Source organism: Corvus hawaiiensis, chromosome 12 (genome assembly GCF_020740725.1).
Source record: "Corvus hawaiiensis isolate bCorHaw1 chromosome 12, bCorHaw1.pri.cur, whole genome shotgun sequence".
Lineage (NCBI taxonomy): Eukaryota > Metazoa > Chordata > Aves > Passeriformes > Corvidae > Corvus > Corvus hawaiiensis.
Genome location: NC_063224.1, coordinates 5,759,801 through 5,787,712, shown reverse-complemented (window position 1 = coordinate 5,787,712; position 27,912 = coordinate 5,759,801). Strand labels below are relative to the sequence as shown.

The 27,912-nt window shown below is 44.2% G+C and overlaps 1 protein-coding gene across 2 annotated transcripts in view; it reads right to left on the bottom strand.

Annotated features, from left to right (window-relative positions):
* Positions 1 to 26,846, bottom strand: part of MAF (MAF bZIP transcription factor) — a 62,085-nt gene extending 35,239 nt beyond the window's left edge. The window contains exons 1-2 of one of the 2 annotated variants that reach the window (XM_048317081.1): positions 25,241 to 26,846; positions 14,801 to 14,867 (exon numbers count right to left, since the gene is read on the bottom strand). In XM_048317081.1, the coding sequence (XP_048173038.1) occupies positions 14,834 to 14,867; positions 25,241 to 26,328 (1,122 nt within the window). In that variant the 5' untranslated portion in view covers positions 26,329 to 26,846 and the 3' untranslated portion in view covers positions 14,801 to 14,833. The remainder of the gene's footprint in view (positions 1 to 14,800; positions 14,868 to 25,240) is intronic. The other variant, XM_048317082.1, reaches the window with a different exon arrangement.
* Positions 26,847 to 27,912: the final 1,066 nt, after the last annotated feature.

Genomic DNA, 27,912 nt, shown 5'->3' with positions numbered 1-27,912 from the left:
GAAGTGGTTTCAGTGAGGTTTCTGTACAACCCGGTTCCCACCACGGCTTGGAGAACATCCTTCAGCTTTAGAGGTGTCTGGTGCTGGTGTGGGTGGCTCGGACAAAAGACAGGATCTCATTTGTGCTGACTGGGCTTCCAAGAAGTGGTTCACCACTTACACTGCACTGCAATAGCTTACTGTGCTTCCAGCAGAAAAATGCAGCATCAGAGCCATCGACTGTCCCCACCCACATGTCAGTGGAGCTCTGAACATGCTGCCACGGGAAACTACAAAATTACCCTTTCCAAAAGTGGACATAGCTTACCGTGTTGCTTGGAAAAAACAAACAAACAAACAAACAAACAAAAAATACCAAATCCAACCCACACCACCCACAAAAATATCCAAACAACCCCCCCACCATTGCAGCTTTTGTTTCTCGCTCTGTTCACCTATTGCTGCACACAGGGCATCTAGATCTAGAGGAAAACAAGGAACAGATGTTGGGTGATTGAAAAACTTGAGCCTTCCATTGTTTTATTGACTTGTCACCATAGAGAAATTTGCTTTAATTTACTTTAAAAGTAAATGACTTGATCTTCATAAAACTGGTGGCAAGTCACAGTTCTTAATGAGGACGTTAAACAAGGATTCTGTTTAACAACCAGAGGCACCAATTCCAAATGCAATGCCTATTTGAACAGACACATCTATCTTCTCTTTTGAAACACCCTGTTTTATTTTCAAGATGTTCAACATACCCAGGGAAAAAAAAGAAGCCTTTGAGCCCTTGAAAGCCTATGCAAAAGCTTAAGCATTCTTTTTCCCCCTTCATGATACTTGATTGTACCAGATTGTACCAAATAATTTCCTTTTTTTTCTTCTTCTTTATTCCTGAATGAAGTAATTCATATCTAAATAGAGACCTTTTGAACTCTACTGGCTTCAAGATAATCTACAATGTAACTGAGGAAAAATGTGAAAGAAGGAAAAAATGCCAAGAGTTCAGGGACTTAAAATCAGGCAAAGACCTTCAACTTTTTTTAATATAAACTACCAGCTACTGCCACTCCTGCGTGAAAGCTGTGATGTTTTTGAGAGATTAAATTCATGTCCCCAGACCCAAACTCCAGTATTGCCAGTCCAAATCAAACATCACTGATGAATGTCAATGGGAATGGTGTCTCCTGGTACTGGAAAAGGAAAGGTCTTCCAGTCACCTCACAACCTGCACAGAGGATCCCTTCCCACCACAGTCATGAATTCACCCATGGAAGCAGCCAGCCTGTGAGGCAGGAGGTCTTCAGGGATGGCAAATGAAAATATCTCCTCCACAAAGAGATAATACAGAGTTTTCAGAGGCTAGAGAACAGACTGTTGCCCTTATCACCTTCATATGTCCTCACTACAAAAAGAAAATTTACTCTGTATCTCCTAATCCAAATATGTTCCCAGAGTCTGGCTGCAACGGGCCCCAGTTGAAGGCTGTATGAAGGTTCATGACTTTTTCCCAGTCTTTCTTTATACTACAAAATTCATAAAACTATGCAAGAAATTTCAATTCCACCTTTTTGGAAGCAATTTGCAGTTTATGACTTACAGCTCAAGTGACAGCTGAGTTTTCTACCAGCTAAATAGGCCACATTCTCTGCCTTGCTCCCTAGTTTTGTACAGAAGACCTGGAGGAAGACAAAGTAATGGTGGACCAAGATGTACAGAGATGCCTGAGTGATCTCTTCTTCTACAAAAGCAGCTGGTGCTGCTCTGAGGAAGAGACTGTGAGACCTGGTGGTGGGCAGGAGCCCTGGGAGAGGGAAAGAGTAGAAAACCCAGGGCATGGAAGCTCTGCTGCCACTAACACATCCTGCTATTGTCCTGCACTGGTGCCTTATGGCTGATGGGAAAAGCAGGGCTTAAATGGACATCCACGCACTTGGGAACCTAATCTCTTTCCACATCACACCCTCCACAGGTTGGGTGCTTTCACAAGAGTGACCCTCACCACAGCATTCAGCTAGAACAGATGTGAGCTACTGTAGCACAGAGGTGCAGAGCCCTTTCACATATGTTCAGGGAGAGAGGGAAGGATAAAGAAAGAAACAACTGATCCATGTTTGAAGTGACAGAGTGGAGTGGAGCGTGGGCAGTGGGAAGTGCCCATGTGGCCAAGATCCTTCCCAACAGCAGCACTTGCCCAGGCTCTGGTTCAGCACAGCCACTGCACCAATACTGGAGCACCACTTTCCCTGGGATTCAAAGAAAACGGCTCTCATTATCACAAGCCCTTCTCCCTGCAGCTCCCTGGAAGTCTCTCATCCAGGCACAGACAAGCCCTCAGCAAACTCCAGTAGCCTGAGAAAAGCTGAGCCCAAGGTGTTAACGGCTGTGACTATAATGCAGTTAATTTAATTGGGTTGTCCATCCTTGATATTTGCAAAGTCCCTTTTAAATGTTAAAACCTTTTTTAAACAACTGAGTTATTATTTTCTCCTGAACTTCATTTCCATTTTAATGCTGATGTTCACTTTCTTTTGCAAATCGAGTGAAGGTAAAACTCTTCCTATAATATACCATCCTTTTGAAAAACTTATTTCCTTTTGGTGCAGTTTCAAACAGATAGAGCTGTAATGGCCAAAATAAATTTTATCCAGAAATACAGAAAGCTAAAAGTTAAGCTTAACTTATAAACCTTTTTTAAGAGAGACAAAATCATGCCAGCCTTATCACCATGACAGTCACAGTTGTTTAGATTTATTATGCAATGGTAATCAGGCTATACAATAAATTCGCTATAGTAATGCATTAATCACTTTGCGAAGAAAAATGATCTACTGAAAGGAAGACAATACACTTCCCTCTCTCTTCTTTCTCATGGTAGGAACTGGTCCCTAACTCTGTTCTTTAAGGAGGGAAGCATATATTTTCTCTTCTGCTGCTACCTCTATGACTTGAGCCAAAGGCTCAGCAAGGTCACTCTCATTTTGCTTTCTACATAACAGAGTTCTGTGAATATTTCTTAACAAGATCTTCCTTTAGAGCTAGAAAATACATGGGGTAAAATATCTACTTGACTTGTTTGCTGCTTTCCCTGATTCTGCATACACTCTCATTATGTACAGAAGGTTAATCCTTTTAGATGAGACAACTTTTTAAGTTGATGAGGTGGATCACTGTGGGCATATGGATGTCCAAACCAGTTTTATAATAAAGGGGGTGTACACAATGCAAAGCAGAGGTAGAACCTCGAAGAAGAAAGAGATATTTGTGTCATAAAGGGACATTCCTATCTTCCCCTCAAATAAGTATATTATGAGTATGAACACCCCAACAATCACCCTTCAAAATCTGTCACATTTTACCTCCAGAACTGGTACCTGGTCTGTCTGAGTGAGGTGGCAGTGCGTGCACATCCAATAGCACCTTTCAAGACAGGGTTTGGTTAAGACTTCTGTTAGGAAGCCAAAATCCTATAAAATTTAAATCCACCTCCAGGAGATGCTGCCTGGTATTCTGCCATGCAGATTAATCCCACTGCAGAGCAATTTGTGCCAGCACATCTGAAAAGAAAAGTCCCTGGGGAATATTTACTCACAAGTAAATACTTTTGGTTTGCTCCAGCATATCTTCCCACCAACCTCCCAGGCAAGACAGTGGAAGTCAACGAGAGAAACAGAATTATAAGGTTCTGTTTCCCCTCAGTTTTTTTTCTAAGGAGCAAAGAGAATCTTCATTGAAAGAGTGCAAAACGTATTTTTCAACTTCTAAAAAAGCAACTTAGAGCCAAGAGCAAAGTCCGTGCAGATCACTGAAGATGGTTGTTCACCTGTGGCATTTTGGGGCAAACTTCCTTCTGTTAAAATGGAAAATCTGGATTTACCCAAACTGGAGCTGAGCAGCAATACCAGCACAGGGAAAAGTGGTGTGCAGATGGCTGTAGCTGCTCAGCTGCTATTGAAATTCATGAAACCTGTGGGACAGATTATGCACACAGCACCTTGAAGGTACACCCCAAGGTGTTACCTACAACCACAGAGGCTGAATCCTATCTCCCATTCTTACTTTCATATACAAAATTATAAAATGTTAAAACATATTTCCTAAAGCCTGTCATTACACTCTGGCTGCACATTGCACTACAGTATTCCTTTTACCAGGGTAAATTCACAGGGAGGCTGCAGTTAACACTCCCAGGTAAAGAAATGCTCTGTACCCTCCATCCTGCAAAAGACAGAATATCAGAGTGAGAATTAAATTATTCCCCTTTCAGATGCTGTAAAGCCTCCAGGCAGCATCCTCACAGTCCTTTTCAACACAGGTAAATTGAATTCCAGCAAGTTTACTGTATGCAGACTCTTCAGACAAGATATTAAATAACAATGTCATGACCATAACCTATAAAGAAAGACTAGAAAACGTGGAGCTGTTTGGTCTAGAGAAAAGGACGCTGCTGCAAGCCATAACAACAGCCTTCAAATATGCAAAGGGTCAGAGCAAAGAGGAAAGGAATGGGCTGTCCTCGATGTCGGGACACGAGGGACCTGAGCTGTGTGTTAGACAAGGAGAGATGCTTTTGAGAAGGGGCGGTGGTGAAGGTCTGCCAGGGAGGCTCTGTGAAGGTGTCACGCTCTCCATGGGGGGCTTCGACAACAAGTTATGCAAATATCCATCGGGGATAATGTAAGCGTGCCTGACCCTGCCTCAATGGTGAAGGGATGGATTACATCACCTCCTGAGATTCCTTGTAACCCTGTTTCACTTATGATTTTATATGGTCAAGCCCCCAAGGGTAATTTGCCCCACTGCCCAAGCTTTTCCCTTATCTGCTCAGGGCTGGTGGTTCTTCTCACCAGCCAATTACTTGATTTGGGATCTGCTCATGTAAGAGAAAAGGCTGATGTTTGCAGGGCAGCCAGGCAGCAGCATGTGCTTACACGGCTGAGATCCATCACCTAATTCTTATGGAAATAAGCAAAGGGTGGCTGGTGTAGGAATGCAAGAATTTGGGCCAAAGTTTGAGGGTTGCTTTTAGATAAATTTTTCTAATAATATGCAAATATTCTAAAGTTTTGTGTGGATATGCCTGCCATCTTCAAAGATATTTGTCTTTCTGCTGTTTGAGGGAAAGTCTGGACAGGGCCTGCTGCTTGGCTTCCCTACATCCCTGCTCTTGGAAGGGATGCGGTGGGCATGGGACGGGCAGCAGTGTAAACATCCTGCATCCAGGTCCTTTCCCTGCTCACTCCCTGAACTGCAGGTGTGTAAGGAATCTATGCTAGCCACATCCCTGCAGCTTTGGGAAGAGCTGGGACTGCTCCACAGAGGCCACAGCGAGGGATCCTGTTGGAAGCAAAATAATCTGTTCCCCTGGTAGCAGCACCCATGGGCATCGCAGGAGGACCCGACCCCGGGCAGATCTAAACACCGGCGCTGCTGAAGGAAAGCCTTGCAAAAGGCAGCTCCTAAATCCATGCAAGGCTGCAAAGCCCCCCAAAATGAGGCACAGGGGACTGAGTGGGGATGTGCTGCCAAGGAGCAGTGAGTCTCCAGATGCGTGATGGTGACAAACACTCTCTGACAGGCAGAGTTTGCTGTGGTGGAGGAAGAGGAGATTTTTGGGTTTGAGTCTTGTTTCCTTGAATTAAATTATTTTAATAAATATTTTTTTTTAAATAGTAAAAAAAGTGAATCAATTGCTCTTCCACTTTAGCCTTCCCAGTTCATTTCCTTGCAAACTTTTTTCTGTCATACATGCCATGACAACCCGTAATCTAAAGCTTCTTGGTGCATTCTCTCACCAAACTTGAATTTTCATATGGCAAATTAAATTGACTTCCTTGATTGCAAACTGGGAAAACTAAAAATATATAATAAATTGCAGGAAATGCTTAAAGGGATAATATATCAATAAATAATCCTTGCACTTAATTTGAAAACCATTAGGTAGTTGGAGTGATGACTGATTTAACACTACCCATTTAGAGTACCTGTGATAATGTGTTATTTAAACTCAAGAGTTTATATTAGATACAATTCAGACAAAAAAATTCATTTGGAAATAATTGTATAACTTGAGGGATTTTTTCCTATTCTTTTATAAAAATGATTTAATTAAAAACACTAGATGAAATAAATGTTTTAGGCAACTAGCAACAAAATGGGAAAATACCATGTGTTTGGAGTTTTAGTGCCCTCTGAGTGCTGGAATTTATTTGCAGCAAGCAGAAAATAGACAGCAAGCATAAAAATTCAGCAGATTCCCACTAGTAAAATTATTTATCAAGCTAACAAGGGAGGAACCCTTCTAGTAGCAACAAGCCAGCAAGGAAAAGACGTGCCTTTATATTTTACCTTTGGGTTAGCACACCAGTAAAAATGCCAACTGACAAGCACTTCACATAAACATTTCTTTCTAAATGAGCTGCCTTGTTAGAAAAAAATCTAAGCAAAGGAGCAGTACAGTCAACAGACAGAAAAACCCCAGGATGAATACTACATTGCTGCATATTACAGGAAAATATAAATAAAGACATAAAAATAATGTTGATGCATAAATGACTTTAATGAATTAACACTTCATTTTGCATTTAAATTAACTACTTGGGCTATAAATCTATCTTAGCTTCAATCCTTCCAAGAAAGAATACATGTCAGTTATCTATTATTTACATCTTTCTTACCTCTGGAACTAAACGTATGCACTCACACTCACAAAAAAGAAAGAAGTGTGAAATATGTGTGTGTATGTATTCATTCACTGTGCTGTTGTTAGAGCTGTGCTACTCAAGCCCCATTGCAATATTTATCGTATACTTATTTTACGACTGAAGCCCTGAAGTAGGTTTTACAGTTCAGTTTAACGATACCAAACTTTGATTATAAATTATAAGTGGCTTTATTGCAGCCTGAAGAGGCAAAAAATTTGGAGACACTTGATTGCCTGATCCCAATTAAATTTTAAAGAAATAGTAAAGCGACACACATTGGCTGAATAGCTGAGCTCCAAGGAGCACTGCAAATTACTCCTGCCGGCTGTGCAGAGGGGCTATACCCTCCCAGGACTTCTTTGCTAGAATGAACATTTGACAATTGTCAGCAAGCTTTAAAATAAAACCAAACTAAACAAAAGAAAACAAAACAACAACAAAAAAAAAATCCCAAGGATGGTTCTCAAGCATTATTATTTTCATTGCGGAAAAAAATAGCTCATGGGAGGGTAGGGGGCAAGATCAGACTCAGCATTTCAGCTGGTTCTGTAACTCAGGAAGTAAAACCTGCCACAGTTGTTGACAAAGAGAGAAAAAAAAAGGAAAGGAAAGTTTAATGCTAAATGGAGCAATCAGAGGGAAGCACAGATTGGAGCAGCATTTTTTGACTGATCTCAGATGGTTTTCTGGACACAGTTGTAAGACAGACCCCATATTACTCACTCAGGACTCCAAAGTCAGGCAAGAAAGACAGGGGAAGGTGGAGATCAAAAAAACCAAATTACTGAAAAAAAAGTCTGTTTAGAGCTTTTGCTCCCCTCAAAGCCTGACATTCATCTCGCCTCTGCAGCAGCTCACAATGCAGGGAGGGAATGTAGTGTCTCCCACTCCCTGCTCCAGCACCCCAGGCTGCTGCTCCAGCCAGCCCCGGGCATTGCTGGGGCTGAGGGAGAAAGTCTCCAGCTCTGAAATTCCACCCCGGGGCCCGATCCTGCATTCTTTGCACACCCAAGTCCTCCAAAAACAATGGGATTTTTGGATGTGCGGGAAATGCTGAAGTGAGCTGGTATTTGTTAGCTGCTGATAGATTACATTAATATGAATATTTGTCTGTAGGGGACAAACACTTTTGAGAATTGAGTGCAACATTATGGGCAAAACATCAGCAATAATAACAAAAAAAGATAGAGAGAAGCATCATTGATGTAAACCATGAAATAAATAATATATGTCAACTTTTATGTTTCTTGCCTTTGATCTGGGTACAGCTGACATTAAGTCCAGGAACTGATACCTTTTTAGCTGAGAAGACACAAGATGTCAAGTTATATTTTTTAATGCAAGGCCAACACATGAAAACAAAGCTAAAGCAGTTGAAGAAGTGAGCATAACAAAAAACCACAGAGATTATCTCTTGTCATGGGAAATAAAATGATGGGAATTTCCACGGAAGCTGAGTGGTTAATATAATGCTGTCTTCACTTTGCCATTCTCTCCTTATTAGAATATCATTTGGGCCCAAGTAATATGGGAAGAGATTGTTCCTGAGCACAGCAAGGGAGTGCCGTGGGTAGAGCCACTGCAGAATGAGGACTACAAGATGTACTTACGTGCTTATTCCTCATTCCCTGCCTGCCTCTCATTTTAACTCTCTTGCAAAGACATTTGAAAGTGGAAGCTGTTTAGAAGCATACATAAAAGCATCCATTAAAAGGCATTACATTAAAACTCCATTGGATCCTGCCCCAGTGATACAGAGGCAAGTTGGAACATCACCACAGATCCCAGGGAAGTTACTCCTGCCTCGGCTTTGATGGCATCAAGTAAATCTGGTCTTTGTTTTATTTTCTTGTTTGCTTTTTACTAGCACCAGCCCTCTGGCATGGGACTAAACCCAGAGCCTCTCCATCAGCTCCCCTATGCTCCTGAGAATTTACACCAGATAATAGGAAGCAGAATTTGGCCCTAAATATCTACACTGGAGCTGAAATTGGGTTAGTAGGTTGTTACCATCCACACTTACAGCTGTTGCTGGCTAAAACCACAGCCAGAAAATTGTAGACAGGCAAGAGAAATGCCACCTCTGGTTTCCTCTTTAAAATGCGCACCTCTCCACTGGGAAATTGCCCTTCCTCTGGGAGACTCCGGATGTGCTGCCGTGCACCCCTCTCCTTTACAGCCTGGCCCCGTTAAGATTGCCAGACCTTCACCTCCCCTTTCCTAAATTTAGCCTGGGCCTGAATCTTGGTGCCTTCTCTGGGCTGTGCCGCCGCAGAAGGGCTGGGCAGCCTGGCCCTGCTGTCAATAACCTGGCACAAAGGCCCTGCACAACGCCGAGCCGCGATTTAATTACCTATCACCGCTAACAAAAGCTCTCTTTATTTTGATTAACTTTGAGGGAACAAGGTTCCCCACCATCAGAGTGTGCCTAAGTAATTACGCAGTACAGACTAATATGCCTGAAAACACAAAAAGAGGGGGAGTAGGGAGAGGGGAGAGAAGAAAGGGAAGACATGAGCTCAGCCTTACTTCCCAATTTAAACCAGGAATGACCTCAGGGTCAATTTTTCAGAGTATCTCAGATCAGTTCAATTCTCACCTCCGCTGCCTACCTGCTAGCAAATGAACTTACTGTGCCTTCCAATAGACAGAAATGACTAAAAGGAAATCGCATTTAGCTGCATCTGAATAACCATGGTTATTAGATGATGTGTGCAGAGGAAAAATTACCATTTCCCTTCTCCTTCTCCTCCTTGTGATTGTCATTCTCACCTCACTGATGATTAAGATGTAGGATGCTCTCACAGATTGTTAATTAGGTGTTAATATCTGCAAGGGGCCACAGCAAGCTCCTACACCTGAGGTCATTTCTCAGAAGTCAGGCTGTCTCCGGTGACAATACCTGTAATTCCCATAGCTAGTTTGATTCCCACTCAACAGATGGAGCTAGTGTTTCTTTCATGTCTGGTTTCATTTCCTATCTGAAATTATATGAGTGCTAATATCTTTATTATCTTTCCCATAGAAGTGCAATGCTGGAGCATGGCACAGCGTGTTGTTCATAGGCTTTCTTTCCTTTTTCTTTTTTCTCACAGCATTTTCAAAACATTTCAAGCAAAAATCTTTATAGTTAGCAAATTTACAGCTGAGGACTCCATTATGGTTCAGGAGGGGTAGAAGGTAGCAGGGAAACAATAATAATTTGGGGATGGAAGAAAAGAAAAGCTGCACAACTGCTGAATGATAATGGCTCAAACCTTGGGAAAAAAAAGGTAATGGCAGGAAGGGGAGGAATTACAAGGACAGTGTGACCTCTGCTTGTCTTGCAGGTGCACAGGAGCTATTCTACATATGTGTGTGTACATAGAGGTACTAAAGATATATTGTCTTTAAGAGAGAGAGGGGGCACATAACTGATTTTGCCTACATTTTGGCAAATTCAAAATCAGGGTGAAGTTATGTGCAATTCAGAAAATTGGCACCTCCCAAAGCATCTGATCTTTGTAATCCTGGCCCGGTGCACTCAGGAGACTAAATTCCCATCCCAGTAGAAATGGTGCGTGGGACTTGGGCAACACCAGTGATTTCTCATCCCAGAGTATGAAGTAAGGTAAATGACAAGTACTTCAATAAACCAGTTTTCATTAAAGGGCTTCAAGGAGCATTACAGCTATTTTTTAACTCCCACAAAAGCCTAGAAGGTAAGAATTAATTATCTAGGTTTGTAACTGTGTAAACTGAGATATAAAGAGATCAACAGTAACAGACCTTTAGAAGAAACCTGAGATAACAAGTTTGAAGTGCTTCAGTATTTTGCTGAATCTAGAATCAAATAAGTGGGTCAAAGTCTCACAAGTGAGTCAGACTGTGACTCCCAGCTCCTGGTTTCTTCACTCTCTAAACATTGTGACTATATGTGGAGCCTGAGAAGTAATTTTATATGTGGGATGTTAAATCAGTACTTTTCCTGTCTCATCAATCTCCTGTATTTTGGTACACTGCGAATCATTTGGTAAGTGGCACAAATTAGAAAACTCAGGAGAGATGTTAAAAATATTACTTTTTTTTTTTTTTAATGCTTAAAATCCTTTATTAGAACTAAACAACAGCAAGAACGACATTACAGAAAATACTTTAGAGCTTACTCTAAACACAGGGAAAGGTATTACATTGACTTTCCTGAGAATTTTAGGGGAGTAAAAGCTGTTACACATGGCATATACTTTCTCTTCACTCATAAAGATTCTAGACATTTTCATACTTCAAATTCATAGGAATGAGCTAGAAAGACATTTGGGGCATTATAAAGTCCTGCTTTTTTTAAACACTTGAGGACTTTTTTTTTTTTTTTACCTATGTAAAATGATCTGTAAATTGTATGAAATATGTTTGGGGAGAGGAAAAGGAGGGAGAGAGGTTACTATGAATTTTTTAATCAAGAATAACATATTGCATCCCATTTGATAAAAAAATATTCTCATTTAGGCTTAATACAGCACATCTGCTTGAAAAATACATACAAGGCTCCCATTGACTGCTGCGGGAAGTTTGCCAATAATATTTCATGGAAGTTATCTTGATATCAGCCTCAAAAAATAAAGACATTTTACAGAGAGTGTTAATTCAACAACCTAAAATTAAAAATAACTCTCTCATGCACAAAGAAATTTGATTGTTTTTATAGTTCTTAGCTTTAATTTTCAGTTTTATCAGCTGTAAAGTCTAGGAATAAAAACAAGATCTAATTTGCAGTGAAGTTGGACAGTTTGATATCACAGGCCATGGCCATGAAAAAAGAAATTATGTCATGAACAACAGACAGACTCAACTGCACATCAAAAATATGCGTGAATAGTATGAGAATGCAAAAGGTGCTGCACAAAACACAAATCTCTTTTAAAAATGCATGTGCAAATGCAGGAGTAGCAGTGAAAAGTAAGTAAATGTGTATTTTCAGAGTGCCATGATTTCCCCTGTGTGAAAGGTCTTAGAAGCAAACTGGAAAAGGAACGGAAAATACATTTCTGCTCTTTACTGCTCCTTATTCTCCCCTTAGTTTAGGTCTCACCCATATGGGGAAATTAGGAAGTAAACTATACTGCAGTGCTATTCATTGCCTGGATGGACATTCCTACTCTAGAATAAGAGTAGATTTTCCTGGTTAATCTATTTTTTTTTTTTAAAGCAGTTTAGCTGTACTGGAGAGGGGGGAAAACACCCTTACTCCCAAATAAGAACATCCATCCAGGGAATTCACAGCTCAGCTACCTCTGTATGAGTTCAGATTTTGCCTTTTATTAGTACAACCTCCCCTGTAGATATTCCCAGTGTGGTGGAAGTGCAGGTCCCAGGAATTCAAGGGAGATTTTTCCAAAGCCTGCAGTGGGGCTAGAAGCCCACCCAGGATCTCTCCTCTCACCTGGGATGTAGGTAGGATGCAGTTTAGATCCCAGGGTCCATCGTTGCCTCATCCTGCCCTTGGAGCTCTAAAATGTCCTTCAGAGCCTCTTTCAAAACTGAAACATTGTTACACACAGTGATAAAAAACCAACAGATTTTTTTTTTGCCCTTTTTAAGAGAAAGCCTGGCTACAGTTTTTTATGTCAGAAGCAAATTCTACTATCCAACATCATCATGCTGATCAGGAAATAGAGGGATATTTTATTCCTGTTGGTTCTGTGACACTGGAGGATGAAAAAGCTCTTCTGCACCAAATAAAATACACTGAGGCACAGTGAAATACACCTGGGGTTATGCATGTATTGTAAGGGATGTTATCTGGTGCTGCTGGGATCTGGAATAAGACACAACACAGCCCTTGGAAAATAACAGTTGCTTTGTAAAACACCACAATGGACCCTTCGTGGTATTTTATGGGGTAGAAACTGATTTTGTTGCTGGTATAACAGTGCATATCATAAACACAAAATTCATCCTGCAGCACTTGCTCTGAAAACTCTCAGCAGTCCCACTAGGATGGAGGACATGGAGTGACACCACCACTGACCTCCACCACCCCTGCTGCTGCCTGAACTGCCAGAGACATTATGGTGTGAACCTCTTAACCAGCAACCACCAAATATTCCAGTCACACTCATGGAATGAGTGGCCTTGAAATCCTAAAAGTTTGCCAGAAATAACATCATTTCTTCAAAGGAGCCAAGTTAGTAAGTCAGACCATGGAGGCTACTGTCCACTACGATAAATGTACAGCCTTAAATTCCCCCAGCCAAGCCACCTCCATGAATATCAAGTGAGCTCTCCTCCAGACAGCGTGGAGGATCGGAGTTTTCATATCTAAGCTTATTATTCCTAATATCACAGAGACACTTCCCTGAATTGTCCTTCTCCTGCCCAAATTCCCCATCTGACCAGATGTCTTTCTCTCTCTTGCTTTCACCTGTCAATCATGTTCACAGCTGAAATTTGATTTCTCTCCCACAAGTAACCTTAGATGAAATATTACCATAGGGGTCAGAACCATCTGAACCTTGCCATAAAAGTTTGTTAACACTTCCAAGACCCAAGATTTTTTTTATTTGCTTAAAAGTAACAGATTTTGCTGCTGGTTGTTTTGGGGTTTTGTTTTGTCTATAATATGTGAAAATATAACCACAAAATACTGAAGGAAGACACAAGGAATTTTCCCAGAGAACAGCAGGCTAAGCAAGTCTCGAGATCACAAGTGCTGATAAGGGAAAAAGATTTCCTTTTTTACTATATGGATAAAATGTGTTATCACTTATTATATCACTTATTTATATAAATCTAATAGTCACATATATGAATTACAGGAAGCATGGCAAGTTTTCCTATGGGATTATTGAAATTAGAAGTGTTTCCCTAGGAACAAGTTGATGAAATGCGCTGCACCTTTTGCAATTAGAATACACACTTCATGTATTTACTTCAGCTGAATAACAGCTTGGCTCTATTCTTCAAAAAAAGCATATTGCACTCTAAGTTTTCACAAAAAAAACCCAAACAAGTGGTCCAGTTTCCCTCTCCTTTACAGTGGTGAAAAAAAACCAAAAAAAGCAATGCAGGCAAAACCCTATCCAGGGTGTTCCTCAGGGAAGTAAGAGGAGTATCAGGCTTAAAATGAAGGTCCTGTAGTGCTCCTTGAGAAAACTATTCCTACAGCCCATACACCATCAAAAACTCCTCTCAGTTTCATTTAATGTACAGGCTAGAGCACCAATTACATTTTCCTCACCCTCATTTAAATTTTAAATAACAAATCTGTTACTTGAATTTATTTGCAAAATTAGCAAATATATCTGTTTTTTTTAATTTATTATTTACATTTCTTTTAAAAGATAAAAAAAATAAATCTATTATTTAAACAAGCTTAATTCAATGAGCTAATAAAATTCAGCTGTTTCTAACAGCACTTAACCGTTGATCAAAGTGTGGCAGGCTGTACAGCAGCCTGTGTTCTTAACTAAAATAGGAGGTTTTATAAAAAAAATTCACACAGGAATCTGTCATTGCAACCTTGGTGCTCATTTAACCCACTTAGTATTTTTATAGTCAAGGTCAATAAAAATCAGATTCCATGGGAAAAAAAATAAAGTGCCTGTTTGAGTCTAGCAGGGGAAGGGATTGAAAGTTTTAATTCCTACATTTTCATTAGCAGCATATTTTTTAGTCAATGTTGACAGATTGAATGAACATGAATTTCCAGAGGAAAGCAGTGCTGTGAATTAAACTCTATTGTAACTTGTAAGTACTGAAGTCATCTAACACAGACTCATGATTTTCATCAAGATCTGAGGGAGATCTTCAGAAGACCCATCCTTAATCCCTGTAGCTGGTGTCTGAACGCTATCATTTGAAGGAAAAGAAAGAAAACATTTGCAAAGGATTATATATGAGTTGTGGGACACAGGAGAGCTGCCTGGCTGACAAAAGTACAAAGCCCCATCATTGCAAGTGGTTCTTGTAGGCACCTGAAAGTCAGCCTCACCCAAAAGCCCAGGAAACTGCACCACAGCCTGTCACCGGCTCCCCGGGGCTGAGCAAAAAGCACCATCTTAGCAGCAGAAAACAAAGCAGTGAAATTACCACCCCTGCTGAAATATGTCAAATTGCTAATGAAGAGGAAAACGTACCTTTTTTTTTTTGACCTCGGGTAACAGGGATTTTCACATCACCGTTGTAGATGATTCTCTCGGGTACCTAATTTAGTAAATATATTAAAATAAACTATTATTAAAAGGAATATTTAACGTTGTAAAGCCTGTCTGTTGTGCCACTATGGTACAGAATAGGACCTTTTATATGCAAATCCTAAATTAAATTTAGAAAGTCTCTTGTACTGTTTATTAACTCTGACTGAGTGAAGAAGAAATGAACACAGTTTGAAGTGAAACATTTCTAGCTCACACATCTAGTATTTACTTCACATTAGTAACAGGAGATTCTTACTGACAAATTACCTTAAAAACACATATTTTTGCCTCACCAGTGAATATCAGTTTCTAAGATCTGAAAGCATGTAGCTTTCTGTATTTCTTTCTTAGCGATCGTTATTAGCTGCACTAATGTAATTGGCAAAATAATAATCAATTTTTGTACACACTCCATTATTTTCAAGACAGTAGTTTAATAACAAAAGCAGAGCTGTCATTTCCCCCTGCAGTTACTCACACTGTACAAATTCATCCTGTCAACACATATTTAAAATCTAATTTAAAAAAAAAAAAAATTCAACATTGAGTGAATCTTTGTACAATAAGTGAGATAAGTCAGTGAGTCAATCCACATTCCTTAAATATGGATATTTTGTTGTGTCCCTTACAGTCAACTTTCTCTCCCTGAGTGTGCACACGCAGGCATACACATATATTTCCTATGAAGCACCTGCAGGAATGCTTGAGCTCCATCCATTTATTGTAACTGTGCAGCATAATCAGAGCAAGTCTGATCAACTTGAATAAAAAAGAAAAAAGGCAAGACAACCTATAGGTGCTTTTCCAGCATTTTGATTCCACATTAGCTCTGCAGATCTGAAAACAAAAGTGGGCGGCATGTTTAGAGCCAGCGGAATGATCCCTGTCCCACATCCCACCCAAAGGTCCCCACTTGAAAGAACCCCCTCATTGAAAGGACCCCACATGCCACTGAAAAAGATGTTGCCTTTTTGTTTTGTTTTGTTTTTCAGGATTTTTTTAATTTTTTTTTTTTTTTGAGAAAGGGGACAGTGCTTCCATAAATGCAATACTTGGCACCTGGCCCGGGATCTCTAAAAGCAAATGACTCCTGTGGACCTTTGGTGTCATTTTCCTCAGGACGACCTCTCCTTTCATGCCAATCGGTTAATTCATCCTGTTATTAATGCAGGAGGTTGAGGGGAACAGGTACTCAAGCCTCACACCTGAGGAGCATCTAGAAACTGATGTGGTCAGTTTCTTACTGTTCAGGCCTGCTTTTAGCCTTTGCTGTGGCCATCCCTGCCCTAAGCCCACAGCCATTCCCAGCACAGCAGACCAGGAACAGGAGGCACCAGCCCTCTTCCACGGACAAGGTGCATTGCTTCACTTAGCAGCTTTATTTAACTATCAGTTTATTAATAAGGAAAGAGTCAGAGACAGCAAGAGAGAGTGAAGGCAGCCAGAGACACGAAGCAGATTTATTAATTTAAGAAGGCTGATCACTTTCCTTCATTTTATCTGACAGAGTTAGTGTAAGACAGTTATACTTCAATAAGTTCTCTACACTACACTGTGCTATTTTAAAAGGATTTCACAATAAAGGAAGCTGAAAGACTGTGCACAGTCTGGAGACCATATCTGGTGTGACATGAATATAGTATTTTAACCAGATTTAATCTTACAGTATTCCCTCCTCTACAATGACTTTGCAGGAGGAAACCCTATGGAAAGGAAAATCTGTTCATCCCACACCACAGAACACTGAATCGCTTTGCAGACTCCAGCAGCCCTTCCTACATATTAAAATGCTTTCATCAGGGAATTTGGAAGCAGTTAAGTTGGGGGGAAGGGGTGGGAAAGGAAAAAAAAATATTAGGTCTTGTTTGGTTCAATTTTGGGCTCATTTTTATTGTCACTAATGTTTCACTGTCACGGCTCTCAGTGCTTGAGGGAGCAGGGGCTGTTTGCAGTGGACACACCTCAGCTTTGGAAGACAATACCAACAAACACTCTGATTCCATCCCCTTCAGCAGTGACATCCCACTGCCAAGGCCTTGGCAAGAACTTTTGTATCAAAATTGGAGAAGCAGGGTTCAGGCTGCAGGAAAGGGAATCTGCCTGCTTTCTTACAGAAGAGGGCTTTAAGCTTAATCATATACACATTCCGAGGTACATCCACATAGACTTGTGAAACAGCCTCGGCAAACGCCATTCCCCGTACTTCAGATTCTTTAAAAGCCATGAAATGTAAATCCTGCCTGCTCCCATTCTTGCTCCCTGCAGAGAACTCAAGGTCTGATCCAAAAAAGTCATTTAAAAAGCTCCCTTTGATTGCAGCCGGGTTTAGATTTGTCTCTGTGTGAGCACAGGTACAAAGGAAAAAGAAAGGAAGGAAGGAAAGGGGGACAATTCAAGAATTAGAAAAGAAAAAAAAAGAAAAAATAAAAAAGAAAAAGAACGAGAGAGAGAGAGGAAAAGGAAAAAGAAAGAGATAAGAATGAAGAGGAAAAAGGAAAACAAAATGGGAAAGGAAAAGAAAAAAGGGAAGGAAAAGGAAAAAGAAAAGGAAAAGGAAAAGGGAAAAAAGAAATTGGAAACACTGACCAAACACTGACAAACCCGAGGGAAGTGCTCTGTGGACATACCTAGGACCGGGCGGCCCGCGGGAGCCGCCGGCTGACAACCGGAGCTCCGCTCTGGATGCGCGGACAGACGGATCCATAGTTCCGCCCAGACACCCTTTTTGTTGCAGGGATGGGATTTAGAGAAAAACAAACAAGAAACAAACAAACGGCGGATGCGGTCCTCACCTTTCCGCCTTCCCCCGGGCGGCCGGGCCTGCCCCCCGTACCTAGCTGAGGTGGGACCCGCGGCCGGGCGGCCTCTGCAGCCCACGGGGCCGGGGCCAGGGGCTCTGCCCGGGGCCGGGGGCTGTACAGGGGCCGGGGGCTGTGCCCGGGCCGGGGGCTGTGCCTGGGATCTGGGGCTATGCCCGGGGCAGGGCTGTGCATGGGACAGGGCTGGGCCGGGACAGGGCTCTGCCCGGGGGCAGAGCTGTGCAGGCTGCGGGGGCTGTGCCCGGGGCCAGGGGCTGGGGCCGGCTGTGCCCCTGGACGTGGCCGCCCGGCCGGGCCGGGCTCAGGGCAGCTCCCGAGGGGGCCCGGCCGCCCCCCGAGCTACCCCGCCGGCCGCGGCCCCGGTACCGTGAGGGACGAGGAGGGGCTGCATCCCTGCACAGATTGTCCCGGACCGGGGCGTTCTGGAGCTGCTGGAAGCAGGGATGTGAAAATCCGTGCCAGAACCCTCCCCAGTGCTGCTGCTCCCCCGGCCGAGGCAGATGCCGCGCTGGCGGCAGGGAGGCAAAGGCGTGTGGGCACTTAGCTCTGCCGACACCCTGCTGTCCCCACACCCTGCAGCCTTTCGGGGACACCCAGATTTAGCGCAAACCCAAAGGCCTGTGGGTCAGGGAGACGCCAGAGCCTTCACTGGAACAGGGCATTGAGGCTCAACGCCTCCGTCCGCAGCCATCGGCATCTCTGCTGTATCAGGACAAGCTAAGGGAACATTGCTCAGGACCGTGGGTCTTCATGAATTAACAATTGAGAGCAGCACCCAGGGACACTCCATCCTCTACCCCCGCTGGAAACTTGAGGACACTGCTCGATTTGTCATTTACTGGGTATTTTTTTTCTGCACAGTGGAGAAACACCACTTCTAGCAAACTTCTGGTCTCGCTTTGATTTCTTCCATGTAAGATGTCGAATAGAGATGCATTACAAAACAATGACATTTATTAATTAAAAAAAAAAAAAGAAAATAATGTCACAAAGTCCACAGGGCTTCAAACTAAGCAAGGAGAGAGGCAGGGCAAGCTCCGTCCTCATCACTCACTGCACCATGATTATAGGCCTGCACACTTTGCTGTGCGTCGGAAGTGACAGAGTTTTAAAAGCCAGAATTTGGAGGGAAAAAAATGGGTACAGCAATAGTGAACGAAAATGATCATTTCAGAGAGTGCTGAAATACAGGCAGCGAGCATTGAGGACACGGCGATGTTGTCACACTGTGCCGGGTCAGCCCGATAAGGTGATAGATAGCTCGGGATGGAACTGCCTGTCTGCCAACTACAGCCTCACAGATCCCTGGCCTTTTGCTTTTCACTTGAAAAGTTAAGTAACATCCTGGACTATTTTTGCATTGTGTTGGCTTAGAGCTCACAAATCTAAATGCACTCAGCCCTCAGAGTGACAAATGTTATTCTCGGTCCTCCCCCGCAATTTCAGGCAGTCAAGAATTAGATGCAGCAGAGTGTACAGTATTTTAATCTATTGATTTGTACCTGTTATGCCCAAAAAAATTCATTAGAGGAGCCTTAAAATTATGAAGTGGTTCGGTGCTCAGCTCCCTCCCAAAAAGATGAGTTCTTTCTTGGCCGCTCACCTCTGCCACGTTCTGGGGTGTGCTATATCGTGTTATTCATACCGAGACCTGCACTTAAAACAGACATCTGAAGCATTTGGTTACAGACTCTGTGTGTGTGTGTGTGTATGAGCAGGATTGGTTTTTGTCAGAGCTGAGCAAACAAAATCTATCCCACTCTCCATAGCTACCCCCGGAATGCCCAAGCCTCATGGCAGCCCCTCACAACAGAGTGATTTGGAAAGAGGGAGGGGGAAAAGTGTATTAAAAAAAATCTTAATTCCTAACATTGAAGTATGTAGGATTTTTTTCCTGCATGGGATTTTAAATTCAGCCATATGAACAGGTGTCAGAAACAGTGGGTCCATTTAGCTCCTCTGATGATCGGAGTAATAAATATAGAGGATTTCCTTTCAACAGAGCACATGCTGAAATGACACCAATGTAGTTCTGGCATCTGAGCAGATAATTCTGATATATGCATCATTTCCTCCCTAAATCCAGGAAGCAGCTACACTCTCTATCTGATATTAGTATATTATGTCAAATAGAAATTGGTATTAAAATTATGAATGATTCTAGATCAAGAACTTCCTACACACTACGCAGAGGAAGGGGGAGGAAACAGCTGCAGAAAAGCTTTCAGACGGGGAAAAGAAAAGAAAGACCTGGGAAAGTTCATTTTTTAAACTAAAGATTTGCTGCCATGTTTCGCGTGGGGGGAGTTTTCAAGTGACATTTTGATTCAGCGCTGGCGTTTTTATTTTAAAAGGGTGAAGAAGACTTTCTAATAAATAGAAGCTCTCCCCGCTCAGTTTGCAAACGTGCACTTCTCGCCGCATGCCTTGGGAGAAATTGTTCAGGAAATAAATATGCACTGGTGTGACCGGGATATTTCCCTCCCTTCTCCCGTCTTTTTTTTAGGATGCAGTCCAGGATGACAATTCTCAGGCAGGGAAAATGCTGCAGCAAAACCAAAAAATACTCTTGGACTCTGCTCAGCAGAAGCCTGGAGGCTGGGCAGGAGAGGATTGTGTTTCATTTTAGGGGGTGGAAATATAAAAGGCTTAGGGGCAAGGTGGGCTGGGGAGGGAGGAGGAGGCTAAGCCCCAGTGCACACCATTTCCCAGCCAGCAAAGGGCCGCTGTCTGTGCACGTATCTGCTGTCACATGAAAGTTCTTTGTAATGTAGTTAATAAATGGGAAAGCACTACAGGACTATGGGAAAAATAGGATGTTGTTAGTGATGGGCAGATTAAGACCACGCACACCATTTGACACCTGAGTGCCTGGCTCAGGCAGCATTCCCCCTGTTTTTTACCTGGGGGAGAACAGTGGGATCCTGCTCCCCTTTGAAATCCCCAGGGATTGCACCTCTGAGTTCAGTGGGAGCAGGATTGAGGCCAGAGTCAAGCAAGGGGTGATTAATGAATGTAGGTTATTCAGAGCAGAGCGGTTCCAATTAGTCTTCAGCAAGCAGTCCTGCGGCAAAGGTGGGCGCTCCCCTGCAATGACTCATACAGAGAACCCCAATAATCACTTTGCTTTAGTGAATATTAAAATGTGTACCTAATTTTTTTCCCCTTCTGTTGGCCAGTTGGCGTGTTTCAGGCTGAAATTCAAGTGCAGTCTAAGGAAGGCTGCGTTGTTTTTTCTTAATTTGCAAAGCAAGATTGTAATTACAATGCCAAACTGGAAGAAAGCTTTTTTCCCCTCTCAGGTTGGGGGTGTGACGGGAATTTTCCCTTTGTCACTCTATTCTAGGAAGTCTATTTCTAGGAAGGTTTTCTCTTATCTCTCAAATCATTCAAATAGGATGTTTGTTATTTTTCCTCTGAGAAAGAAGGTACTTCAGGGAGGCGGCAGTGCAGTGCTCTCCTTGCTCTTCACTACTCAGTCAATTCACAGCACTTTTAAAATCCTATTGCCTACTCCTAACTTTGCCTGCAAGGAAGCCTGAAGCGACAGCGGGGTGTGAGGATGAGGCTGGACCAGAAGTGGTCCTGCTCCGGGCAGCTTGGGGTTCTGTGCTCCCTTGGGGGTTGCAGTACCACTTCAGCGGGGGTTCTGCTGATGACAGGCCTTGTCCCTTCCATTCCTTGCTCTCAGCACAGGCAGCAGCAAGGCTTCTAACAAAGCAAAAACACCTGGGCATTGGTAAAGGCTCAGTCAGGGAAGGGAAGGTGGGAGACAAAATAACAAGCAGCCTTGTCTTTATGAGAGGAGATAATTCCCAGCTTGGCCAATAGCAACCAGTTTACCCACAGATTACACATTAACCAGAAAATGGAACTCAAATTAACCAGAATCTGGAGCTTGAACCATTACTCAAACCCTGGTGAAACAGCAGGTCAGATGCCAAAGGGCAGGTTGGTGCCCCGGCACTGGGGAGGGGTGAGACACAGTATCGGCTCCGGAGACCAAGCCACTGCTGTCACCAACAGAGAGGCTGGTGTCCATCCCTGCCAAAGGGACCTCAGCAGGAGCAGAGTGAGCTCCAGCACCAGCCACTCCCCATTGACACAGGCTCTCGTGGGTACAGGTGCTGCAGGGGGACTCAGAGACACACCTTGACCTTGCAGCTCAGCCCTTGACAGGGGCTGGACCAGCTGGGCAGAGGGATGACACAGATCCTCTCCCTTCAAGGCCACCAGCACCCGGGATGGATGACCTTACTGCTGGGAATAAGTGGCACCAGCAGCAGGGGGGAAAAACACAAAGGAAAAGAAAAAAGTGTTTGGTTTATGAGCCTGGGTCTGGAGATAAACCTCCCATCCTGGAGAGGCTGGAGCATCCTTCGGAGAGGCCTCTGCCTCTCACATAAACCGGGCAGATAATCCCATTCAGGGAGCAGGACAGCACTCTGCCAACAGACACTGGAGGCTCTCAGGGAAAGGTGGCTTTAAACGCACTGGGTCGAGGGTTTGAGGAGCCTTTCAAAGTTGAAATGCCCTTTGACATGGAGAACTGCAGTGAAGAAGGGCTCAGAGACCTGAATGTTTTTAGCACATTAACCTTTGGGATTGATTGTTTAGAACAAATAATTCTCAAAAGTTGGAGGAAGTCCTTTGGCTTTTTTTTTTCTCCACTCCTCAGCTCTCTCTGGACTTTCTAAGGCCTGTAGCAAAAGAAAAAGCAACAAAAAAAACCCCAAAAAAACCCCAAAACATCAACAAAAAAAATCCACAGGGTAAACAAAAGAAAAAAGAGGGGTAAAAAAGCAAAGGAAAAAAAAAAGGAGGCAGTATGGACCAAAATGGTAAGAAATCTTTTGATCTAGCGTTAAGTGGCTCTGTGACAAGCCAAGCCTGATGCAGTGTCATCTCTTACTAGAGACAGGCATGCTTAGCTGGGATCAGATGATAAGAGGATGTGAAGTCTTCTCTTTCACTTCACTCCATCATTAAACAACCAAAATACAGGGCCATATCGTGTCATCAGGTTTTTAAGCAGACCTCCCCTTTGAGATCTCCTAGAACTTGGTGGGATGATCTGAGTCACTGAAACTGCCCTCCCTGCACTACTGAGAAGTCAGAAGCAGCACCTGAGAGCTCACGTTTTTCATCTACCTGAGAGAGAACTTGAGTTCTAGTGGGTGACAATTTTCCATTTTACACGAAGCTACCCTTGTCCTTCTTCCCTCCTGAACATTATCGAGTCCAGCTCTTGGGTCAGCATTGCCCCTTCGGCAGGCAGCACGCTGAAATACTGCGCTGGGAGTTATGGAACTTTAAACTACAGACTAAGAAACTGAGTACGGAATCAAAAAAATGCAGTTTATTATTGTAGATTATTCTCTCTTTTGATATAACCATAGAGTTGAAAATGAAAGAAAAGCACATAAGAACATCACACGTGGTTAGTTAGTAACTCAAGATATAAAACAATTTTGCACAGCAAAATATGTAAAAGAAAAAGTAACTGACAAGATTTTTTTATATTTATTGTGGTAAGATTTACTTTCCATTTTTTTTTAAAAGACAGGATATCAGTCCCTGAAAATAAAATTTACTGATTATTGCCTTTAAAACTGTGGAATTTTTGAAGTTACAGAAAATCCAGTTCTGCACCACAATACAACTGTAAAAAAATCTGCATCATTTTAAAACTGTGCAGTAATGCCATCTTTATAACTGCATAAATTGTATTAGCGTTCTAAACAGGTTCGTAATTTTTTTTGTTGTTTTTGTATTATATGCTTGCAGGTTATATCTTAGTGCAATTCAGTCCCAAATACTTCAATTTTGAAAAAAAAAAACAAAAACAAAAACAACCCATACATTTTTAATGTAAAATACCCCTATAGATATAAACAGGGGTGCCTCCCCCTTTTAATACTTTGGTTTTCAAATACAGTCAGTGGTATAGCAAGGACTACATATACCCAACTTATATTTAAGTTGCAAGCACATGCTGCATAAACTACTTTTTAAAACAGTCCCGTTGCAAATTCTACCCCCCTTTACATCACGACAGTAAACAATTTAGTGCATCAATCTTTAAAAAAAAAATCTACATCTAAACAGACCTAACTCTTTCGAATTTATCTATAACATTCCTTTATCTGTAGCATACATTTTAACTGGGCTAACAGATGACAGAAACTAGAATTAAATTATATACTAGGAACCCAGAGCATTCCACATTTGACAATGACCAAATGCAAAAGAAAAAAAAAAATGGGGCAGATCACTTGAAATTAATTTTAGACTGTTTTTAGGCAACAGCATGGTTTCAATGTCCCCCCCAAGTGGGATGTGAATTTTGGTTTTGAACATCTTTCCAAAGTTCCTTCTATGCTTTGTTTTATTTTTTTAATTTTTTTTTGCCACATTAGGTTACCAAAATCCATTCTGGCAGGTTTTTTGAGAGGGAATGCTTCAGTGCATTTAAAAGGAAGTCTGAAGTTTTGAGTAACTCAAAGCAGTTTTAGAGCAGATGCAAACTTTAATGGGAGGAAGAGGAGGAGGAAGATCAAAGGTTGCACTTTTTTGCTTTCAACCCAAAAAAGTGATGAGGCAATAAAACAAAAGGATGAATGCCATGCCATAATAGTCTCCAAAAGTCCATTTCCAAGCAAAAGAAAAAAAAAATAATTATACCGTACATGACCAGCATGCAGGGCTTTTTATTAATATAATGTCTCTTTTTCATAGTCTTTCGAAACAGTTATAGTTCATTGTTGCTAAGACAAAATAGCAAGCGTAATGCATGAGATGAGTATGGGATTCTAATGGCAGACTAAAGTCTCACATTTGGCAGATTAAGGCCAAAACTCACATGAACACACCGAAGGTTGATGCAGGCTTGATTTTGGCAGATTGATCTAGGCATATCTCTAGTTTTGCACAACAACGCTAAAAACTGATGGAACTCAGCAAGCTGGAGTCTAAAATTTTCACCTTTTTTTTGTATTTTTTTGTTTTGTTTAGTTTTTTTATTTTTTTATTTTATTTTTCTTTTTGCAAAGCTCAAATCTCATATGAAGAACTCAGGATGGCAAAAAAAAAAATCTGACTTTTTGGACACAGCAAGCTCAAAAGAAAAAACCTCATGAACTTAAAAATATATATATAATGTGGATGGCAGGTTTCAAAGAAGAGCAAGCTTCATATGAAGAACTGAGTTGGTGGCGAGTTGGATCTTTCAAATTAAAAAAAAATAACACAACAGCAAGCCCCCACAAAAAATAAAAATAATAATAATAATAATAATAATAAACAGAAAGGAAACTCATGTAGAACTTTAGGTTGGCCAACACGGAGCCAGCCCACCTTAAAAAGAAAAAAAAAACCAAAAACCAACCCAAAAAACAACTTTGTTTTAAAATTGTTTTGAGTTTTTTGTTGTTTTTTTTTTTTTTTTTTAAAAAAAAAAGGTAATAGAAGGTGGCAAGCGGGGTTGTGGCTCTAGCAAAGCCCCCAACAACAACTCACACGGAGAACTTTTAGTTAAGGTGGCAAGGCTGTGGGAACTCACATGAAAAACTCTGGAGAGGAAGGGTTGTCGCTGCTGGATCCGTTTTCTCTGAAGCCATTGCTGACCAGCTTCTCGTACTTTTCCTTGTAGGCGTCCCTCTCCCGGACCAGCCTGGAGATCTCCTGCTTTAGGTGCTCCACTTGCTGCAGCAGCTGGTTCTTCTCCGACTCCAGGACGTGCCGCTGCTGGACCCTCTTGAAGCGGCAGGACTGGGCATAGCCCCTGTTTTTGAGGGTCCTCCTCTTCTGCTTCAGCCGGATCACCTCTTCCTTGCTGACGCCCCGCAGCTGCCGGTTCAGCTCCCGCACCGACATGGTCACCAGCTGCTCGTCGGAGAAGCGGTCGTCGAAGTGGAGGCCGCCGCCGCCGCCGCCGCCGCCGCCGTGGTGCGGGTGGTGCAGCCCCCCGGCGCCGCCGCCGCCGCCGCCGCCGCTGCCGGTGCCGGAGCCGGCGGCCGAGGAGGCGGAGGAGGGCGGCGCGCTGCCCGGCGCCGCGGCGTGGGGGTGCCCGCCGCCGCCGCCGCCGCCGCCGCCGCCGCCGTGATGCGGGTGGTGGTGGTGGTGGTGGTAGTGGGGCGCGCCGCCCTGCGCCGCCGCCGCGGCGATCACCGCCGACACCACGGCGGCCGCCGAGCCCATCTCCTCGGCCGGCACGGAGCCGCCGGCGGCCGCGGCCAGCTGCTGCCCTCTAGCATAGCCATCGAAGGCGCCGGGCAGCGGGTGGTGGCTGCTGTTGATCAGCGCCTCCACCGCGTCCTCGGGGCTGAAGCCCAGCGCCTCCGGGTTGAGCTGCTGCGGGTACCCCGTCATCCAGTAGTAGTCTTCCAGGTGGGTCTTCTGGTCGGAGCCGGAGCCGGGGCTGGGCGCCGAGAAGCTGGGGGACGGGGGCACGGAGCTGCAGGGCGTGCTCATCGGGGTGGAGGAGAGCGATCCCCCGGCGATCAGGCGGCCGCACTGGCTGATAATGCGATCGGTCTCCACCGGCTCCTTTTTCACTTCAAACTTCATCAGATCGAAGTCATTAACATATTCCATGGCCAGGGGACTGGTGGGCAGGTCGGAGCTGCTCATCGCCAGCTCTGATGCCATCCTTTTGCTGCCGAGAGTCCTCCAGAAAGGGTGCGCTCCGGGAGCGAGGGGGCTGCTCTGAGTCGCCACCGGGTGAGCCAGCTTGATTTTTGGCGAGCTCCGCTCCGCTCTCCTGCTCTGCCTCCGCTCCGGTCCGCCCCGGCGGCTCCTCTCCCGCTCCGCGTTATCCCTCGCAGAGGCTCCGCTGATGCATCAGAGCGCGGGGCTCTCGCTATTCGCCTTTTGCATAGAGGTTTTTTTTTTTTCCTCCTCTCTCCCTCCCTTCTCTCTCTCTCTCGCTCTCTTTCGCAGCTCGCGAACCGCAGCTGGAAGTGTTAGCTGGTGTTGTTGCGAGTAAATTTGTTGTTGTTGTTGTTTTGTTTTGTTATTTTTAACACTTCATGGTGCCTTTCCTCTGGGCTCTCTCGTGCAAAGTGCAGAGCGAGGAGAGAGGTTCATCGGGGGAGGGAGCAGGGAAAGAGAGCGAAGGCAAAAAAAAAAAAAAAGAAAAAAAAAGTCTGTATCGCAACCAAAATAATAATAAGAGTTAAAAAAAAAAAGGAGAGAGAGAGAGAGGGAAAAAAACCTCGGCCTCAAAGCTACAGCAAGAAGATGAAAAATATTTAAAGGTTTGATCCGGCAGGAGAGTTTAAAGCATTGCGGAGTTTTATAGCGCCCGTGACGTCAGGCGGGACACAGGCTCGGGGCCGGGCCAATGGGCGCGCGCCGCCCGGCCTCATTAGCATAAGAGTATAGCGACAGGGAAACTTTGCGGGCTGTCAGTCAGGGCTCAGCTGACTGTCAGCGCCCGCTTAACCCCCTCCTGGCCGCCGGCACCGCGCCCCGGCTCGGCTCGGCTCGGCTCGGCCACCGCCGGCCCGCTCCGCCCGGCCGCACCGCGCCGTGCGCGCCCGCGGACGAGCGCCCTGCCTCGGGGCCGGCTGCCCCGGAGCTGCCCTGAGCCCGGCCCGGCACCCGGGGGCGCGGGGAAACTCCGTGCGGCCGCGACCAGGGAGGGGGAGCGGCGGGCGCGGTACCGCGGGGGGACCCGGCAGCGCCCGGGTGGGAGCGGGCAGCGCGGAGGCAGCGCGGGGCTCCGCCGTGCCCGGCGCGGGTACCTGCGGGCGGGCGGGCGGGCGGCCCTTCCCCTGTGCCGGCCGCGGGTCATCGCTCCGCTCCCCCGCAGCGCCCCGGTCACTTATTGATTATTTTGTTACGGGGACGGGGCATCGATCCCTCCATCCCCCACTCCCGCCCGGAGGTGCGAGAGCCCCGCAAGTTTGCAAACCCCGCTCTCCCCCCACCCTCCCCTGTCGCCGCACTCGGCGTGTCGGCCAGGACTAATTAATTTAATACATTTAGAACTAATTGTATTTACTTTCGCGTCCCCCCCAGCCCCCCTTCACCTCCGGGAGGGAGCTGGGGCCGGTCCGGGGGCCGAGGAGCGGCGGCGGCTGGAGCGGAGCGGCGGAGCGGCTCGGTTCGAACCTCGACAGCGCCATCTCTCGTCCACAGGTCAGTGCCGAGCCACGGGACGGGATGGGACAGGACGGGACAGGACAGGACGGGCCCCCGCGTCGTGTCCCGCCCGCCCCCGCAGCCACC